Here is an 18,665-nt window from a genome sequence, read left to right as displayed (position 1 = left end):
TGGGACATTACATTATAGATTTGCAGTTGCCTTTCTGAAGAAGCTTTCCAGAGGTACGCTTAGACAAATTGGAAAGCTTCCAGTATTGTTTTCTTATTTTATGTTTACATTTTTGAAAAACCATTCAAAGGACAGGTCTTCTTGGCTGTGGGTTGGTAATGTCACATGTCGAGGGTAATTCCTTATTGCCCTCAAAAGCTAAGTGTTGGCACAGATTATACTATACTAGTCTATGAGATCACTGCAGTTGGTTTCATACATTTGTGTTTGCTCACATCTGCCTTCTGAAGACTTTGGGACAATTTAATTACAACAGCACTTTTGATTCCTATTTCTATCAATGAAAAATGGGAAATTACCCTTGCTTGAGAACTATCAGACTAAAAGGTTTGTGATTGCTTTTCAGGGTCATCTCTCTTCCAGCAGATTATCATGTCAGGTTGGTGGCGGGCACACTAACTTTGTTTTGAGCACCCAAGACTCTTTCTGACTTTAAGTATTATTTGAATTGATGGTAACACAGCTACTATATCCAGATGTCTCTCGGTAACTTAATGTATGGCCCAAATAACAAACACCAGAATTAAACCATTAATAGGATAGGCTGCTAGCAGCTGCTTCAATCCCAGTTTGATGGGCATTAAAATAGCTGATTCAGAGATTTCTATGAGAAACTTAAATTAATTAATGACACCAAAGTCAATGGAACTACGATATCTGCCAGTAGCAATACAATCCATACACACTGACATGATTCTAAAACAAGGCTGATAGAAGGTCAAAGAACGTTCACCCAATTTAGATGAGCCTTTTACTTTGCATGTCATTTTGCATTACCCAGTTTTGCTTCAAATCACAAGCCTTGAAGAAAAGTCGTTTCTCTATTTTTTCTACTAGATGAAAGAAGATTATTGATTATTCTGCTTTTTCTCACACAAGAAGGTAGGATGGAGCATTAGCATTGTTTGAGGGCCTCCAACATGAATCGATGAGGAGGAACAGAAAGAGGACTCTTTCCGTACCTACTCAAAAGTACCATAAGGGAATCAGTTGACATTTATCATTCAATATACTAGTTTTTTGAAGTACTTATTCACCTCCAATTCTAATACTTTCCTTTAGGTCCAAATTCCAGTTAAAATTGTTCATATTCGATCCGCTGTTTCTGGCTGTGCAGCCTGTCTTACCTGTGAGTCTTTGGAAGCTGTCTACTGACTTTCTGTTTATCAACTTTGTCAGATTGTGGAACTACTAGTAGAACTCACAAAAAGAGACTCTTTGAAGTTAACAGCATAGTGGGAAGTATCATTACAACTGTACTTTTGAAATGTCAGAAACTTTCTGGCTCATCTAGCATTAAAAAAAACAAAAGCATCCCCTCAAGCAAGCATAAAAGATAAGGTGCAATCTGTTTGCATGTTTTCACTGCATGATGAGTTTAATCTAATATTTCTTCCCTTTTGGCAAATAAATTGAGATGAGAGCTCATTGTCAACTGGATCCCAGTTCAAATATCATGCACTGCATCTGCTTGGTGGGAAGCACTCACCAGACTCCCTTGGAGTGGTGTTCTAGAAAGAAGTTATAATAGCTAGTTAGACACTCATTCTCATTTTGTTAAAAGAGTCAACTTTACAACTCAGGCAGTAATTGCAATGACATAACCAAATCTCTGGTATGGTTGGCTGTTATTTGTTTACCTAATAACTATTATTTTTAAAATAAATTAAAATTTTCTTTGGTGTTACATGGCCCATAACAGAATTGTGCCAAGAAGTGCCTTGTACATTAGCAGGCAGGTTCTTAATAAATGCCACTCTGCAAAACCTCTTCCTACATAACTTCAGGTCATGTATGTCTTTTTCTGAGTTTTCTGTTAAAATGTGACTACTTAGCTTTTTAGCATCCCATTAATTCTTTCTCAGCACTCTCTGGCTCTCTTTTTTTACATCTTGCCTTAAAGGTTGTCATTTTTAGTTCTCTCAGAGCATTTTATATAGTTCATATACATATAGGTCTTCTGTAATATATTGATGTTATTGCTATTAGTCAGATTTCAAAATTCTGCAGCCAGCATACTTTCAGTTGGTGATGGATAAAACAACCCTGAATGTTCTACTCAGCATAATGTTGAGATCTCTGATGAAACGTTACCAACACGTGACATGCCAGCAATCTATAGGCTTCCGTGTCTCTGGGCATCTTCCCACACAACTTGGATTCAGAGGTTCAATAAGTGCTATCTGACTGGTGTGAAGTTTGGTTTGTAAACGTTTGATTGTAAATTTACTATCAGTCATTTTAAATTCCAAGTAGGAATGATTTCATAGCCTCTTAATGACTTCTTTTGGAAGCTATATCTCATCCAAAATCAACCCACAGGGAGATATAACAATACTTACAGGTGTCCTCTTCTTCCATGAAAATACTGATCACATAACAGGCATACACAAAACCGACCAACTGCAAAGGAGAAAAAACAAACAATGTATTTTAAGAATCTGTGCCAAATGTCCATAATTAAAGAGTCTATATAATCCAATAGATAAAAAATTTATAGTAGTAACCTCTATGAATTTGTACTAGGAAAAAAACTTGTTTTTAAATAATAGCCATGATTTTAAAGAGGATTTTAATTTCTACTGAGCTTTAGTAGTTTTCTAAAAAATGTATACATGAATGGGAAATAAAAACCCCAATTTCTAGATATTTCATTTAGATTTTGATTGCGATTTACATTATATATATATTACTATATATATATATATATATTTTTTTTTTTACAGGTCTTATATTTTAAAATCGCCACGGATTATTCAGAACATATATTTTTAAGTTTGACTATTTATAGAGCAATTTGTAGCAGCACTCCTTATTACTACAACTAATTTAATGTTTAATAACCACAAAAGGAATCAAAATAAGTTAATTATAATTAAATACCAATTATCTACTTAATTACTTAAAATGCACAAAGAATATAAATTCTATTTAAATACTAAATTGTTTTGTTATGTCATAAGAAAAATCTATTAACTTTCAGGTATTCATCATAAAGTAAAATAGAAAAGATCATTTATACTTTGGATACTAAAGGTTAAAAGAATAAACATGGATGTCAGAGTGTACAGTTTCTAGCTTTTCATATTGCTTTTTTCACTTATTATACTGAGAAGACAATTTTTATTCTTTAGAGCCAGAGACACTGAAATTCTTGGAGGAAAAAAATTGTCATTGAATCTAGTTTGGTCTAAAATTATTCTGAAAAGTACTTTGATGAAAAAGAGTTACTTCAATAGCTGTTACATAGTCTGTCTTCTTGCTTTTCTCTCCATTGTTAAAGTCTGTCTCCCCCTCTTTCTGTATAAAATAACATGTGGGAAGGAAACTTTTCTGATAGTTACAGTGTCAAAGGCTGAATGCAGAGAACAATATAGCTGGTGTTTCTGACTGCCCAGTAGATGAGGACTCTGAACTCATTATCCACATTTACAGTCTAGATAAAGGTCAAAAAGTCCCTCAGAGGATGAGAGCTGAGAGAGAAGGCCTTATATAGAGGATGTTGACAGAGAGCAAACGGGTCTGTCATGTGGAGTCTCTGGTCCTGCTCCCCGCACAAGAATGCAGGATATGGTGAGGCCAAAAACCATAGGTAGGAGAGTCATACCACTGTCGTCTTGCTGGCAGCTGGGTTGGAGACACAGGAAGCAGGAGCCACACGATCTGCAACCTGCCGTCCGCTTCTCTGCCTGCCTGCCAACCAACCAACCAACCAACCAACCCCCTAGCATAGCCTCGGAAATTATATTGGTGACTAACGGCTAACTGGTTACAGCTGGTGGCCACCCAGCCATAGTGGATGGCCGTCTAATTACAGCTGATGGCCATCTAATAACTGAGCCAGCACCTTTCCATGTGAGGCCAAGAACCTGGAAAGTGCTCTCTGGGACTCTGTCCCCACAGGTCCTCTCACCCCACTGGGCGTCTCTCTTCATCTCAAACCAAGTGAGCAGGTACTTCAGGGAACCACAAACATGGTGTGGGGACAGAGCCAGGAGTGCAGTTTCTAGGCTCTTGCCCTCACGTGGAAAGGTGCTCACTCAAGTAGTAAATGGCCATCAACTGTGATCGGATGGCCATCAGCTGTGGCTAGTTGGCTGTCAGCTGTAACCAGTGAGCCATTGGCCACTAATATAACTGCCGTGGCTACACTAGCAAAAAATGGGGGCTAGCAAGAAGATGGTGGCTGAGCTAGCAAGAGCGGATTGCAGCTAGCAAGTGAGGTCGGTTACCAGAGAGAAGTGGACGGCAGGTTGCGGATCGTGTAGTTCCTGCTTCCTGTGTCCCCAACCCAATCTCCAGTGAGACCATAGTGGTATGACTCCCCTGTCTATGGCTCCGTGGGTGTTCCTTTTTGGCCTCACCATATCCTGCATTCTTATGTGGGGAGCGGGAGCTGAGACCCCACTTGACACCCTGCATGACACATGGGGAGTTTGACATGGTTCTTGTAATTTGGGAACACAGGTACTTGGCACCTAAATCACACTTGGAAAAGTCAAAAGGTGAGGGATTGTGGCTAAACGAGCTTTTGGAGACAGAGTGTGGAGATAGGGTTGAGTGGGTGTGGCAGCACACATGGATGTGTGTCCTTAGTCTAGAAGCCTTTTGGAGACAGACAGCTGGTGGTGCTGTTCTGGAGTCGGACCCCACTCAGAGGACTTCTTGCCAAGGACAGATGATCTCAGAAGAATGATGCTGGCACACAGAAGATGAGTAGGAGTGTTACGTGGCCAGCAGAGAGGCTGAACATTTAGAGAAACAGAGAATCCTAAAGGAGGGCTGATGAACCCACAAGAGTACCCACAAAAGGAAGAATCTCATTTGGGATCTGCTACACCCAGAGAGCACCTCCTGCTAGATTACAACAGCCATGTAAGACCTTGTTCCTCATCTCTTCTCCCATGAGTCCTCCTTCCACTTCATCCTTCGAATAACACATAAGAGCAGCTGGTAAGTGCAGAGAGAAGTGGAGTGAGAAGAAGAGAAGGCAGCTGTGGGTCGCTTCCTCACTGCAGATCTGCAACTTGAAATCAAAACCAAGCTAAGGAGCAGAATCTAAGTAGATGAGAGTTTGCACTGGCCTGGGATTGATTTTCATTTTATAATACAGGTAAAATTGATATGTAATATTGTATAAGTTTCAGTGTACAACATTATAACTTGACATCTGTATACAGTACAAAGTGATCATTACCAAAATTCTAGTCTCCATCCATCACTGAGCAATCTACCCCTTTCACCTATTCCTCCCTCCTCGGAACGCTCTTTTCTTCTGGTAACCACCAATCTGTTCTCTGTATCTATGAGTTTGTTTTTGTTTTGTTTGTTTTGTATTTTTAGAATTCACATGAGTAAAAATCATGATATTTGTCTTTCTCTGTCTGGCTTATTTCACTTAGCATAATACTCTTGCAGTCCATCCATGTTGACACAAATGGCAAGATTTCATTCTTTTTTATGGCTGAGTAGTATTCCATTGTGGGTGTGTGTGTGTGTGTGTGTGTGTGTGTGTGTGTGTAAAGAAGTTGTTACATATATATACCACAATGTCTTTATCCATTCATCCATGGATGGACACTTAGGTTGTTTCTATATCTTGGTTATTATAAATAATGCTACCATGAACATGGGGGTGCATATATCTTTTTGAATTAGTGTCATCATATTCTTTGGATAAATACTCAGAATTGGAATAACTGGATGATATGATAGTTCTATTCTTACTTTTTTGAGGAATCTCCATATTGTTTCCCACAGTGGCTGTACCAATTTACACTTCCACCAACAGCATCTGAGGTTTCCTTTTCTCCATATTCTTTGCAACATTTTTTACATTTTATCTTTTTGATATTATGGGCTAGACTTTCTAATATCTGTGAGGGACCAAAAAAGCTAAAAATTCTGCCTGAAATGTGACCCAAAAGGTGAGATAGACCAAGACCACAAAGTATACTTGAAGGGGCAGTGCGAGAAAGAATAAAATGCCTTTTAACTGTATTGTACAAGTCCAGCTCATTCAATAAACCAGTTACATACAGAAGAAAAAAATGGCCTATGATCCTATTATTAAAAACTTCCTAATGGATTTTCGTGCAGCCCTTTTTCTCATAGTTGTTATATACCTTATTTATATTCTTATGACTCATGTCAATACTGTGCATAAACTTCATTATTAACTACATAAATGTGTATAATTTAAACATACTGTAATGTATTTAAGCAATCTATTATTGAACACTATTTTCAAAGTTTCATATTATAGATACTGTTATGATGAATATTAATGCTTTTTCTATATTTTGGACTAGCTGATTCCCAAATGAGCTATAAATATTTTTACACATTGTTAAATTGCTTTTCCAAAGGTTTGTATCATCTTTTATCCTACTATAACAGTGAATGACAATACTTATTTTATCATACCCTTAGTAGCATAGGATTTTTTTATTTTAAAAAATGTGCCAATACAATAGACAAAATAGCTTCTCTTCATTGTTTAATTTGCAATGTTTTATTTCATCTAAAACAATTTCATATTTTATTAGCCATTTATATTTTTTCTTTTCCAAATTATTTGCAGAAGTCCTTTACCCATTTATCAACTCAATGCTGTTTTCATTAATTTGTATGAAATCTTGTGGGGTATATATATTTATTGAAATGTTTTTCTTTATGTCAGCAAGTGATATTGGTGGCTTCATAACTGGGGGATGTTTCCTCAGTAAACTATATATTAGAAGACCTCTGCCAACAAATAACTTTCTAGTTAGGGGTGTGTGTGTGTGTGTGTGTGTGTGTGTGTGTGTGTTTAACTAGAGAAATTTCTTGTAGTAATTTTCTATTATTGCTGTAACAAATTACTACAAATGTATAGGTGAAAACAATACAAATTTATTATCTTACAGTTCTGGAGGTGACAAGTCAGAAATGGATCTCTTTGGGATAAAGTTAAGGTGTCAGCCAGACTGCACTCCTGGAATACCTGGCAAAATCTGTTTCTTTGCCTATTTCAATTTCTACAGGATGCCTTCATTCATTTGCTTATGACCCCATTTTTCATATCCAAAGTCAGCAATCTAGAACTGAGTCCTTATGCTGCATGTCCCTCGTTCTCCGTCTTCCACCATCCTGTTCCACTTTTAAGGACCCTTATGATTACACTGGATCTACCTGGATAATCTAGGATAATCTCCTTATTTTAAGATCACCTGATTAGCAACCTTAATTCATTCCTTTTTGGAGATTAAGATATAGACATCTTTGAGGGACCATTATTCTGCCTATCACATCTGTGAACTTGTGTTTTCGGTTCTCGGTAGACTCTCTGCACAATTTGGGCCAGAGTGGAGAAAGAGAAGGGATCCTGAGGAAATTATTTAAGTTTTAATATATGAAGTAAAATCATAGCATCTTAATTCAAAAAAAAATTACTTGAAAGGAATCTTTGAGAAGTCAATTTGTATATCAATCCATTCCTCTCAGGAAATGCCATATTGGAGAGAAAACTACTATCATCAATTTCGTGTTTGTACATCTAGTCTATGTTTTTACATCTTTACTATAAATATATATCTACAAGCTGAACATAATTCTTTTAAATAGTACATATTTCAAATAGTTTCCTTGACAATTTAAACTTTGAGGGTATTGTCTTTTCACTTTGATTAGATCATCATTGGTTTTATTTTGTATTGAGGCTGACACAGAGTTTATAGAAGGAGGGTACATGTCAGCTCTACTATTTAAGAATTTTTTCCATGCATGTGTCCATAATTGATTTTATCTTCAATCCTTGGATTCTTTTAGGGGAAGTTTTAAGCCACATGACCATTTTGTGAGCATTAGTGTTCTTAAAAATAGGCAATGTAGTCTGTAAACCTACTTAACCCAGCACACAAAGATTGTAATTCATCTTAATACACTCAACATGCATGTCACCATTAATCCCATCAGACAGGGGAGCTCGTGTTTCCTCATAGGACATTTCTACTACCTCAGTAACACAAGCAACTTTCTCACATATAGTCCTAGAGTCCTAGAGAGCCTACCTGTGCTAAACCTTATGCTAGATATTGGTAAAGGCCATTTTGTTAGGTTTTTAGATAAAAATAAATAGACACAGAAGTAATAATTTCTCCCTATACTCCCATGGATTGTCTAGTTCACTCCTTTTAGTACATGTGTTTCATTTTGGATGTTTTATGTACCTTTTTGCATGCATATGCCCTACTTTGGAGAACTTACTTTGAAGATGACTCTTTTGCTTGAAGACAGTTCAGTGAATTCAGGTAACATGAGTTCTAGTAACAGAGAAAACATCAGCTATCTCTTGAATACTAAAGAGCTAGAGACCAAGTGACAACAAAACAGATCAAGATCCAGTGTGACTTGAGATGACTGACACTATGGGTCTCTTCCAGTTGCTTTGCAAGGAGAAGGGTAGTAACAGAATGAATCATGTAATAGAAAAAATTCTGAATTAGTTTTGTTACTTTGGTTACAGACTGAAATTTAGATGCTACATTCATTGTTTATTTTATCTGGGAAGTTACTTATTGAATAGTAAACCCATAGTTGTTTTTGTATCCCAATAATTTTTCTTCCACAGAAAAGTCAGGTAAGTGAAATCTCGTAAATCATTATTTTCATCTGTATAGGTAAGATGTAAGTAAAGATAAGTCAAGTATTTTGATTGAGTGCTATAGGACTTTTCTAGTATAAAGCTAAGTCCTTCATGATAGCTCAATACTCCAATGAATATTATTTTTTGACTTTCTTATAGACTATATACTTCTTTAGAAAAAATATAACTTTCTCTACATTTTTGTGTTGATTTAAAGTAAGACAAATTATTATTTTGTCTTCATTGATATCTTTTGAGATGACAGTGATAGATAAAGTATATATTAGCATATTATTAGCCTCTTTGACAGGGGACATATTTTGGTGTCTTCTAACATTAGCTCATTCCATTTGGCATGCTGGGTCCATCAGCATTTACTGGTTGGTTCATTGGCATTTACTGGAAGAAAGCCCAGAGGATTGATGGGAAGGCCCCTTGGGAGCAAACTCAGTAAACTTAATGCTGAAACACTGTTTTCACATATCCATATGTAGTTAATTTGATGGGGTTGATAAAAAATTCCATCACGATAAAGAAATTTTGACCTAAAACTAAATCTACCCTCAACCTCTGGTTTTCTTTCCAGATGTTATGAGGACTGAAAAATATTAATTGCTAATGGCTGTACCATAAATTGCTTTGTTACTTATTTATACATTTAATGTACAAATCTAAGCACCCTCTAAGAAATATTTATAATAGAAAATAAAGTTTTACGTTTTTTTTTTTTTTTAAGGAAACTTCTTAATAATTCCAATGCAAATTCCTTCCTAGGCTGAAAAAAAGGGGTTGACCAGATGGCTATACTGAAAAAAACAAATGCAAGTTAGATAGTTCTGATTTCATCATTTGAGTAAGTGCAGTTGAAATTTTGGGAGAGGTTTCGTGTTAGGATGAGAAATTGAACAAGTTAGAAGGAATGTATAAGAAGATGATCATTGATTTACTTTTATAAAGGCAAATGAGAGCAAGCTTATTTAAAAACTTGTTTTAGAAATATGTTTTTACTTAAGTTTTTTTGTATTTCTTCCCTTGTAGGAGTATTCTAAAGATTTTGGGTTACTATGTTTTCTGAAAAGATTCATTGCCTATGTACTGAAGAGAACTGGTCAGTATATTTCTTCTCCTTTTCCAAACAAATCTTTTGAGTGACAGAAAGTAAGATCATGTTCTTAATTATAATGACAGCACATTTTCCTTCCCTATTTAGTGAATTTTTTTCCCTAACAAAATGTGAGAACACCAACTTTTATAAGAACAGAGCAATGTATAGCAACATAAAATTTGTCAAATCCAATTGTTCACTAATGGACTTTAATAGTATCTTGATAGATGACAAGAAAGGAATATTGGCTAGGTAATTGAAATACACGGTACCATTAGCTGGAAACAGTAATATAAAGACATGCCATACCAGAAATATTAGATCATTCTCCAGGTCCTCAAACAGAATTTGCCAGCCATAATCTCAATATTAAAACAAATGAATTAATTAAAATGTATCCTTTTACTTTTGCTTTATTGATGAGTACACTCATAAAATATTTATCCTAAAATTTCTTTTGCCATTGTGATTAACCAAACTGCTGTTATTATTAATTAATAATGTTATTCTCATGAGAACCTGTTTAGGCATCATCTTAATCACCAATTAGTAGATGGTTGGCTGTTGTGTTGTGTTCTCAGTGTCCTAGAATCTGAGTTGAAATAGTCCTTGTGGCTTTCTGTTTATCTCCAGGAAATGTAATATAATGCATTCTCGCCAATAGCAAAACACACAAAATAATAAATAACATCAGGATAATAATCCCAATTATTTCTGCTTTTAATAAAGTTTTGAAAGAGTCATTTATTTTAAAGACAGTTTTTCCCTCTTCCATTAAAATCACTCATCTTCACAGTCACATTTAAATGATATTTTACTCTGTATTGCAAATTCTGACTGCAAAAAAATATCATCTTTTTTATACATTAAGTGAATGCAAATGACAGAAGACTAGACTCCAACACCACTTTTTTATTAGTTTTTGCAAGTAGGATTTGTATATGAGATCGATTTGTTTTGGCCAGTAGGCCTGTGTAAGGATTGATAGGATTAAGTTTCACACATGCAAATATTAGGACAGAACCACTGGTTGTATGTCCTGCTAACTGTGGGTTTTAGTAAGAATGAATCAAAGAAATGAGTTATTTCTCAAAGCATGAGTGTCTCCAAGGGTCACTTTAAGGTGAAATAGATGATGACAAAAGCTCATCTAGGGAACTCAGAAAGGAGAGCTCATTCAGGCCTAACCTTATGGGGAGAGAATTGCTGAGCTTGAGGAAAGCCAAAAGGATCCTTAAAAGAAAAATAACTCCCCATCTAGTACCCTAAATTTCCCAGCATTCACAACTTTTAAACCTTGAAGCTTATGAGAACCCACAGGAATGACAGAAGTTTCTCTATTTAACAAACAGGTTCTAAAATGCTGTTTGTTAGTCGATTTTTCCTCAAATCCAAAATGACTCTATAAAAAGTCTTGGCCAAAGCCACGTATAGAAAGCAGGCAGAGGCTGACATGCTTCACTCTTTATAGAGCATTATCCCTAGGAAAACCATTAATTTGAAGACTGGTGAGTAGGAAGCTTCTGTAGGTAATTTATTTGAGTTAAAGTTACTTACAAATGAAAGCATAGCTACCTCATGTCAAGAATTGTGCAGGGTTTGGGATTTTTACTTGTGCCAGCTAACAGGTAAACGTCTTGCTGTTTCATTGACACTGGGGAGAAATGAAGGACTTTATAACTCTCAGCACAGTGTTCAGCTTGAATTTCATCTCTTTGCTGTATTCCCCCATGGCCATGGGGACCATGATGGACCTCTGCGCACACAGTGTGAGTGACCTTGAGCTACTTTCATCACAAGGGAAAGCAAGCCTACTTTGTCAGAGATGGGATGGGGAAGAAATTACCTCATCCCTAAAGGTTGTTTGCTGTAAACGTGACCCTGAAAAATTGCTCAGGTAAAGAGCACTTACAAATTTGGAAGTTATCAGTGTATCTATCAGTGCTATTTAAAGCCACATGACTAGATTAGATCATTAAGGAAGTGAGTGAAGTCAGAGAAGTTCTGGAACATTATGATACTTAGGGGTTGGAGAGAAGTCAAGAAACCAGCAAAAGAGACCCAAAAGGACTGACGACAGTTATAGTGATACAAGAAAGTGAGGGCAATCAGATGTGTCGAAGGCCTCTGACAGGTCAAGAACAATAAGCAATGAGCACTGACCCCTTGATTGGGTAATTTGGAATTCATGGGAGTTGTTTTGGTGGAGGTGGGGCAAAAATCTCATCAAAGTGTGTTCAAGAGAAAATAGGATGTCAACAATTCTTTCAAGGAGATTTGCAGAAAAGGAGGGTAGAGAAAGGGTTGGTAACTGGAGGAAGATATGAGATAAATGAGTTTTTTGGTTTGTTTTTGTTCTTGTTTTTTGTTTTAGGGTGGGCATTATTACAATATGTTTGTATTCCCATGGGAATAAACTCTTCCTTAAGCCATGATGCACAATTTGGAGTAACGGCGAACAAATTTTGCCTGTCCAAGAACGTATGAACTTTTTATCTACTTTCAAGCCCTCTATAATCCTGCCTCAACCTGGCTTTCAAGGCTTATCCTCCACATTCTCTGCCATGAGCCTGTGCTCCAACTCCCTGGGCACATCATTCTTTGCTTGTCCAAGACCTGCTCACCCGTTCTCACATCTCTGCTTGCACAAACCCTCTCATCCCTTAAGCCCTGTTGTAAATGTCACTTCCTTTGATCTCTCCAGTGGATACACCTCTAGTCTGAACTGTCTCAGCACTTTGTTCTTATATCTCTAATGGCAGTTCCCCGTATAGCTTCGTATTATAGTTATGTGTGCATTTGTTCTCTTCCCAGTAGGTCTTGAAGGCAGAAACCCTCCGAGAGAACAACTAGAAAGACCACATCCTCGGAGAGTCCTGCCCTTGTTCCTTCAGGAAGAGGATCTGCTCCTTCCACAACTTTGGCATAGCCTCATATTGCTTGATTAGGGCACATTTCACATGATCATACCCATTTATTTGTACCTCTGTCTCCACCGCCAGCCTCTTTCAAGGTGAGAATTTTTTCTCAACTCAGATTTGCATTTCTGACACTCAGCATTTTGCCTGGTACAAAGAAGGTACTCATTAAATGATTTTAAATGAATAAGTGATGAGCAGCATTGTATTTCAAAGCGAAGTGTGGGAGGGAAACCAGTATGGCTGGAATAATGTGGATGGATTGCAGAATTCCAGCATTTAGCAACCTTGAAATTCCTGCATGGGTCACCGTTTCACTCAGTCAAAGCCAAAGTCAGCTCTGTTGGTGTGCAGCAGTAGCTATTGTCTTGATTTGATAAGCTTAATACATTTTTCTGCTTTGCTTTGATACTGTCTGGGTCATGCAATAAACATGAGAATAAGCCAATGATTGTACCATCTTAGTCAGATGGAGGAAACATAAACATGTAGAAGGAAAAGGGATGTTAGGCTATTTTCACTTATGAGTTAACTATTGGTGGGTTTATATGAAACCAAACATTTGATGTACATTAAAAACAGCTACATGTATACCTGAACACACGCTGCTTCCTTCGCAGGCAAGAGGAGAAATACAAGGTATGATTAAAAAAAATAAGGTGAATGTTTAAATTAAAAAAAAAAATTATTACAGTAAAAGACACATTGCCATTAATCCCCTTCACAAGATTCCCCCTCGCTGCGAACACAGTTATCCCATCATTCTTGCCACTTTCTGAAGCAGTTCTGGAAGTCCTCTTTTGTGAGTGTCTTTAAGTTGCGCTGTTATGGCTGCCTCGATGTCCTGAATTGATTCAAAACATTTTCCTTTCATGGTCATTTTGACCTTGGGGAAGAGCCAGAAGTTGAATGGTGCTAGATCCGGTGAATAAGGTGGATGAGGATGCATTATAATGTTTTTATTTGACAGAAATTACCATATACCAGAAGTGATGTGTGACACAAAGCATTGTCATGATGGAGGATGAAGTAAAGACATTCAAGAAAGAGGACTTCCAGAACTGCTTCAGAAAGTGGCAAGAATGGTGGGATAAGTGTGTTCGAAGCGAGGGGGAATATTTTGAAGGGTTTTAATGGCAATGTGTCTTTTACTGTAATATGTATATTTTTAATTTAAACATTCACCGTATTTTTATCACACCTCATAGTATGAGGAAGTCAGAATCTTTTCAGCCACTTTATTGAAGCAACACAGTGGTTTTCATAAGGAACGAGAGCATTTCCAATTCTCACAGCCAGCCTGAATTTAGCATGCCCTCTTGTCATGTCAGGATGACAGACAGCAAAATGCCCAGACATGTAACACATGGTTACTAATTTGGGAATCTCTGATGCCCTTTTCTAGAAGGGGTGGAGGTACAGCTTTGTGCAATGGCTCACAGTCAATTTTGGATTGGACAGCAGGCATATCTTTTTCCTTTCTGGGAAGTTATTGAAAAACTCAGATTGAAGAACAGACAGCAGGTGTATAGTCTCATCTCACAGTGCTGTGTGGACACATTTCTTTCTCTATGGGTCTCAGGAGGGCCTTTTCGTGCAACTGTCACCCATGCCCATCTGCTTTTTCTTACGTGCCCAGCAGCACAGAAGTCTAGGATCTTAGGAGTCTCCGGGGAAGAAGTCCTAGGAGGAACTGGCTCTTTGTTTATTTGGATCACTCTGGGAAGAATGTGAATCCTATTAAGCCCTAACCTATTTGTTTTTAATCAAGCTGCTCATACTTTTCCTTCAGGAATCCAGAATTAGAGTTATGGCTGTTTATGGAAGTGTCCTATGCCAAGTGAAGCCTGAAATTATTTGAAGACATTTGGTTCAATCTTCTAAGAGTCCCACTGGCACCCTGGGCTCCAAATGCATCAATGAATGCAGAAATAAGTTGTTTTCTCCACGATGACCATAAAAATGCAGAAGAGCAACAGCAACACATTTAGTCAGGCTTTGGGATTTATTGCCCTTAGTGTGTGGGTAGCACTTTCATAGATAGTGGAAACGGAAAACAAATGGTTTGCTGGCTTCTACGAAGGAAGATAAGCGTTTCAATGATGTGCTTTTGTGATGCAGACACTCTGTACAAGCCAGCTCAGCAATATCACAGAGGACTCACAAAGAGCATTGTTTTCAGATAACACATTTCTGGTGGCAACTCGTGGAGGAATAAGCGCATTGTTCACAAATAAATAAATAAAGGTGCCTATTTAAGTAGACCATTTCATCTAGGACTACTTTTCTAAGAGTCCACCGCCAAATTCAGTAATTCTTTTTTTTTTTAATTAATTAAATTTATTGGGGTGACAATTGTTAGTAAAGTTACATAGATTTCAGGTGTACAATTCTGTATTATATCATCTATAAATCCCATTGTGTGTTCACCACCCAGATTCAGTTCTCCTTCCATCACCATATATTTGATCCCCCTTACCCTTATCACCCACCCCCACCCCCTTACCCTATGATTTCACTGATATGTGGTATATAAACCAAAAACAACAAAAGAACAAGACAAACAAATGAGAAACAAAAACTCATAGACACAGACAGTAATGTAGTGGTTACCAGTAATTCTTCACTAGTATCACGTGAATAGTTTAGTAGGGTCTTAGTACCTGAGTATCACTTGAAGAAAAATGTTTCTATTAAGGAAAATTTCATCTGCCTTTTACCTATTTTACAATCCCAAATGTAAACTAAAACAGAATTTGTAAATGTGTGAAATTAACATTAACATAGCTTGGGGATTAAGGTTGTTTTGTGATAGTGTCCGAATGTGATGGGTAAGGTCTTAAGGTAAGCATACGAGTACATGTCTTTGTGGCTATGGGGACTTATAAATCAGCCAAGTTACATCGAGCTCTGCCTCTTCCATACCAAACCCTTTAAATGGAGTCAGGCCCAGGAAACCGGAGCAAAATCTCGGCTTAGCAGGGAGCTCTCTCCATTCAGACTGGCCTCAGACTTGCTTGTTTGCTTTCTGTGCTCTGTTCCCATCTTGCGCGGTTGACTTCATTCTCTGGCAGCTCAAACCCCTTGTTCTTGTGGCTCATTTTGAATCTGCTCTCTGGCTGGCTTACTATAGCATATTGACTTTTCTTGTGCACTTCCATGTTGGACACCATCAGTATCTCAGGAGACGCATTACTGCCAATACACCCACAAATCCAGCTTTCCACTAAACCATACAACCCATTAGTGGGATGTTCATCTCCAAATTTCCTGTGTTAGAACTGAGATCTCTAAAGCACCCATTGGAAGGTGGTGGATGGCAGAGCAGCCACACTCCGAAGTTAGGTACTGCCCCATTGGCATGCGGGTCCATATGTCTGTCCACTGCCCATCTGCTAGCCACGGAAGAGCTGGCTCAGCCAGTATTAGAGCTATTGAGGGGACATTTACAAATGGCAATGTCTGGAGTGCTAACCATTGTGGACACTGCTCCTGCCTTCCAGTGAATCATGTAATTTCAGTGGACTGCTCAGCCCCTTGTTGCAGATGGAGTTGTATGTGGATATACAGAGTTTGTAGATCTCAAGAGAACCCAAAAGAAAGACAGGCATTCCTCTGCTCATATGTGTCTGTGGAATTTGAGGGGAGATATTTTACAATATGGAAGTCTGCTTCTCTGTGATTAAATGGGGGTTTCACAGGCTTCTTAATTTGTTTGAGGGACACATTTGACAGCCCCACCTAGTGAAATATAGCAGAGGTTATGATCTCCTTGGGTGAATTAGAAGATGGAGTCAATTCCACCTAATTCCATCTCCCTGAACAGGAGTCAGAATGAGACTGATGATGCTGTGGCCCAGTTCTGAGAGGACCCCAGGGAATTCTGTGAGAGAAGCTGGCTACAGTAAGGAGGTGTATCAGTCTTTGTAACTAATAGACCTTTGAGTGAAGCCAGACGCATAGCCTAGGACCTGCCCATATTTCATAACTGCTGCAGCAGATCACTGACTCTCCACTTGGGGCTGAGGGTGGGGGACAATCTCACATGGTAGATGACTTGACCTCCACTGAAGGTCAAGGTGAAATAAATGCTGAGTACTGCCATTTTGACTGTGTGGTATTTCTTTATGCATCTTGGTTCTGAGCCTCTTTATTTCTTCTCTCCTGACTGCTGGACCAACTTCACCTTGGTCCCAGGACCAAGGATGTTCCAGCAGCAGGAATTCAAGGAGTTCCATCTAACACTTGGGGAATCTGCATGAGGCCATTCTTGCCGCTAGTGTTGCTCTAATGTATCCAGGTCTCGGGATGGGTTTCAGCCTTGTTCTTGGGATCCAGTGCTTACCTTACAGTTAAGGGTTATGGTGGCCAACAGTCTAGCTTCGCGGTTAGAAAGATCTCAGTTTAAATTTTGGCTTTGCCACCACTGTCTGAGAGACCTTGGGAAAGACATTTAACCACCTGAGCCTCATTTTCCTCATCTGTAAAATGTAGATAATGATCATATGGTTTCATTTATTATTGTGAGGATTACTGAGATAATGGATACCTGGTGCTTAGCACAGGCCTTAGCTGGACACTATTCTGGCACTATACGTCCACCAATTCCTTTAGTCTTTATAGCTTTAAGAGCTAAGTTCTATTATTAACTCCATTGTATGGGTGAGAAATTGAGGCACAGAGGTTAATTAACTTGTCCCTAAATCACTTAGGTTGGAAGGGAAACTCTGTCTCTTTAGTCCATGTTAGCCCATCTCCTTATCGCCACTCTACACGCTGCTGTGTTAGGGTCTGGAGTCAACCCCTCCTCAAGTGAACAGAAGTCACACGATAATGCAAGTCACACAGCGAGGTTTATTTCCAGCTAGCTGGGGTCCGAGTATCTGCCCGACACAGCGGGTTTCAACAAGGACCCCAAACACTTAAAACTCAGGGTTTATATAGCATTTTCAAGGCACACAGTAATTAAACTACAAGACTTACACAGCTTTAAGGAGTATATGATAAATGCAGGATTTACACAGCTTCAAAGAGTATAAGATAAGCTACAGGGCTGCTTGTCTCCTCGCTGTCACTGCCCACATCTTGGAATTTACAGTCAGGTTGTGTTTACACTTAGGTTGTGTTTCAAGCCAGGGGCCGTTAACCCTGACCTTAAGATAGCAGTTCTCATGCTAACAGTCTCTTACAGCTGCAACCCAAAGCTGTATTTACTTAGCAAAGTATTAATAGTTACACACTTCTATACAGTATAATCCCCCAGAAGATGGTATAATTTTTCATGGTAATCTTTACATAGAATTAGGTGAGATCCACTGAACATATTACTCACCACAGACTGTACACTTTTTTAAATGATGGCTTAAAATTTTAAATGTAGGAGAAGTACAAAATGTAAGTCAAAAGCTTAAAAGAGTTCCAGAATGCATGTATCTAATAACCTGGAGTTTTTAGACTTTACTTTTGGTTTTACTGGATATTTTTTCAAAGCAACAGGCAACAACCATCATTATTCCTTATAATATGTTGAAATCAATAGAAAGAAAGAGTTTTTCACTAATGATACCCGTTTTCTTATTGCCCAAATTGAGAGTTCCTTTTCTAAAATGGCTTTGAAGTGATGCCAGAATTATATGGCTATGATATTTCCTTTCCAATACTAGTGCCTGTCTGGATGCAGACATATTCATTATTACTGGAGTTTAATTGATTGCTAAAGGCTTTGTTGAAATTCAGGTGTACCATATATTTGGATCTAAGCAGTCTAATAACCATGACCAAAAATGAAGTGAGGTTAATTCACTATGACTTACTCTCAGAGAGTCTATGTTTGACCTCCAGGACTTCTATCATCTTTGTTACTTAGAGTCCTTAACAATGTGTTTAATGATTGATTCCATTTTGTGGTGGTGGAGGGGATGGTGTTAAGTTTTCTGCTCTATAACTTGTAGAATTT

The 18,665-nt window shown here is 37.9% G+C and overlaps 1 protein-coding gene across 2 annotated transcripts in view; it reads right to left on the bottom strand.

Annotated features, from left to right (window-relative positions):
• NKAIN3 (sodium/potassium transporting ATPase interacting 3) overlaps nt 1–18,665 on the bottom strand; it is a 547,012-nt gene that overhangs the window by 50,763 nt on the left and 477,584 nt on the right. For both annotated transcript variants that reach the window (XM_081070859.1, XM_081070861.1), the window contains exon 5: nt 2,403–2,463. In XM_081070859.1, coding sequence (XP_080926985.1) covers nt 2,403–2,463 — 61 coding nt within the window. The remainder of the gene's footprint in view (nt 1–2,402; nt 2,464–18,665) is intronic.

The sequence above is a fragment of the Rhinolophus hipposideros genome, assembly GCF_964194185.1.
Source record: "Rhinolophus hipposideros genome assembly, chromosome: 13".
Lineage (NCBI taxonomy): Eukaryota > Metazoa > Chordata > Mammalia > Chiroptera > Rhinolophidae > Rhinolophus > Rhinolophus hipposideros.
This window is presented reverse-complemented; position numbering and strand designations above follow the sequence as displayed.